The sequence below is a fragment of the Limulus polyphemus genome, unplaced genomic scaffold (genome assembly GCF_000517525.1).
Source record: "Limulus polyphemus unplaced genomic scaffold, Limulus_polyphemus-2.1.2 Scaffold11424, whole genome shotgun sequence".
Classification (NCBI taxonomy): domain Eukaryota; kingdom Metazoa; phylum Arthropoda; class Merostomata; order Xiphosura; family Limulidae; genus Limulus; species Limulus polyphemus.
The window spans coordinates 10512-13793 of record NW_013677034.1 but is presented as its reverse complement, the minus strand read 5'-3'; the positions used below and the strand labels follow the sequence as shown (position 1 = coordinate 13793).

Here is a 3282-nt window from a genome sequence, read left to right as displayed (position 1 = left end):
CTTTTCTGTTTTCACGTTAATCCCACGTAGACAAGTTTTTAAGTAAGTCTCTTAAAAACTTGTCTACGTGGATTAACGTGAAAACAGAAAAGCTCTAAGTCTGAGCTTTTCTGTTTTCACGTTAATCCACGTAGACAAGTTTTTAAGTAAGTCTCTCGGATTAACGTGAAAACAGAAAAGGTTTTACAAGTGGAACTTATATTATTTGTAAAAACTGTTGAACTTTAATGGAAATAAGAATCTGAACTGCTGGACAATAAAACCAAACTGGTCCATTCGCCTTCTTGACAAGAATATTTTGTTTAAAAATGAACCAACCCAGAAAAATAAAGTTTTATTGATAGAGATTTTTCGAATATAAATAGTAACTGTGAACTATTTAACAGTGGGCATGTTGCAAAAGAATAATTTCCGTGCGTACCAAAGTTAATCATTATTCGGCAATGATTGCAATATTTATTAAGCTGTGTGTGCTTATAACTACATATAGATGGAGCCACAGACAATTCCGGTGTAATTCTATCCACACTACCAGCAACAACGAAAAAGTAAGTGTTTGCCATTTGTGCTTGTTCTAGAATTGCAAATAATTTTGTTGGCTTTGGATCTATTTTGAATTGATTCAGTAATTCTTCTACTAAGAGAATGACCTCAGGTCAGTCACAGATATGAAATCATTATTGGTCGATGTAGTTTTATTAATTAGTCACAACATATAAAAAGTGTTAACATCACCACAGAGGTTTCATGTTATTTATTTCCAATCCACATTCTTACAGATAAACGTGGAGATAATGCTACATAAATACAGCATAAATAAGCTGTAAGTAAATAAATATTATTTAAATAATATCCGTCATTTTTTTAGGTTTCAAAATGGTCTGACATCATATTATGAACCATGTTTAAGTTACGCTTTATTTTTTGCTAAAACAAAGAGACGAATTTAATAATTTTTCCTCTCTAGAAAGAGAGATCTGATGCTGTCCTAGGAAAAAAAAATGAAAATGGGTTATTAGATTTGTGTAGGCTTAGCTTAACCTAATGACGCAGCGCCAGAAATAAATTGTATTATCTTAAGTTGTATGATATGTATATTTATTGTTATTATTATATGAGGTGGGTGTGGCCCAATGGTTTTGTGCCCCTGATTGTGAATTCAATGATTAAAAGTTCCCGACTCGTTTCTGCAAAAAAAGCGCTCTGCACTCTGGAGCCATGGATGTACAATAAGAGTAATGGTCAAATCCGGTCAGAGTAACCAAATAGAGGCGGGAGCTATTCATTAACTATCTTCCGTGCAGTCCATCAAAATTAGGTATGGTTATGCGCAGATAGCCCTTGTGTAGCTTTGGTCAAAATTCTGGAACATATTATTATGTGCAAAAGAAATTACTTTAACATTTTAATTTGAAATTTCCTTTAGAAATCAATTTTTTTAGAACAGTAAATGCAACATTTACACAAATGATTTAGTGATCTCATGCTCAATCAGTATTGATTGTTTACTATTTTTCTAAACTTACATCTAGATATTTTTCTTTCTTTTTTAAACCTTCCGTATGGTTAGATAACTTATCATGTTTGTTTCATGATCTTCCAGTCACTCAAATTACCATTAGTAATTACTAGTACAAACAGCCGCCCATAGGGCAGCGTTTCTGCTACCACTAATAATGTTCCTAAACTTTCATAATTTCTTCTCATGTTGGAACTAAAGATTATTGTGTTTTTACACCTGTGTAAGTCAATAATCAGTAATAGCCTAACACTATTTTTAGGGTGAACAAGCGAGCAGCTATCTTGCTTTTGGGTACAGGTGGAACTATTCCAGCTCACAGAGAAGGTAAGCTGCATCACAGTTTCTGTGTATAAGGTTTATATAACTGTAGAATAACATCCATGGATCCTACTCACAGAGAAGGTAAGCTGCATCACAGTTTGTGTATAAGGTTTTATATAACTGTAGAATAACATCCATGGATCCTACTCACAGAGAAGGTAAGCTGCATCACAGTTTCCGTGTATAAGGTTTTATATAACTGTAGAATAACATCCATGGATCCTACTCACAGAGAAGGTAAGCTGCATCACAGTTTGTGTATAAGGTTTTATATAACTGTAGAATAACATCCATGGATGTTGATAAATGTCAGAATATTCTATTAAAAAGGTTATTAAGTATTTGAAGATAAGATGGTTCGGTATGTACAAATATTTGTTTCCTGTTCAAAATATAATCTGTAGATAAAAAACATTCATGTTCCATGTAAAAAATAACTTCAAGTATTCTACAGTTTGTCAAGTTCCCATTTAAAAAATTGTATTTATTACTCGACTGATGATTTTAAGTATCCACCTAAAACTCCAAGTGAAATTTTATATTCCAGAAAAGGAAACGTTTCTAAACTTCAAAAGATAAATTTGTTTTTGTTTAAACATTATTTATAGAAAAGATAGTTTATAAAATGTTTTCCAAGATATAGAAAAAACGAATTTTTGTTAACTTATGATATTATGATCTGTCTGATTCAACACTTTTAACTGAAAAATAAATGACATTGGGAGAAACAGGAGATAAATGTTAAACTTTGTTCCAGATCTTGTTCTTTGTTTGTGTAGCACTTATTAACTTTTATTCAGAGCACATGGAAACAGCGTGTTCCATACATGAACCGATCACTCTTCATCCATTTGCATTTCGAACACATACCCATAAACTTGGTAAGTAAAGCCAATTAAAATTGTATTGTAAGAAATGAATACGTCGAGGATTGGAAAGTATCAAATGACACAGTTCTGTGGTGCTACTATAACGTGTGGTCTACATCATCATCAACGTTTTAACTTTCGTTTATTTGCAACTGGCTATATTTGTTATAGATAACACTTTTAAACTAATACAGTACAAAATACCATTACGTAACGTTTTTGTGGCAAATATAATTGGAATGAAATAAATTCAAATAATCAAAACTAACACGATTATAACCTAAATTTAAGGGCCTCTTTTGGAACACACAACTTGTTAAATTATTATTATTAAAAAACGTGGATAGACACAAATTATTTAGCAAAAAATTATGTTTTAATGAATCATTAAAATGGTGATGAAGATAGTATCTGTGTAGACGACACGCTATAGTGTAAATATCTTTGTAGACGACACGCTATAGTGTAAATATCTTTGTAGACTGCATGCTATAGTGTAAATATCTTTGTAGACTGCATGCTATAGTGTAAATATCTTTGTAGACGACATGCTATAGTGTAAATATCTTT

General features: G+C 31.7%; 1 protein-coding gene across 1 annotated transcript in view; it reads left to right on the top strand.

The window, feature by feature from the left end:
• Positions 1-87: 87 nt before the first annotated feature.
• The window catches only part of LOC106476744 (peptidylglycine alpha-hydroxylating monooxygenase-like), a gene marked incomplete at its 5' end in the record, with an annotated part of 10321 nt that continues 7126 nt past the window's right edge, over positions 88-3282 (top strand). The window contains 4 exons of the mRNA XM_022380521.1: positions 88-146; positions 491-548; positions 1782-1846; positions 2644-2724. Coding sequence (XP_022236229.1) covers positions 88-146; positions 491-548; positions 1782-1846; positions 2644-2724 — 263 coding nt within the window. The remainder of the gene's footprint in view (positions 147-490; positions 549-1781; positions 1847-2643; positions 2725-3282) is intronic.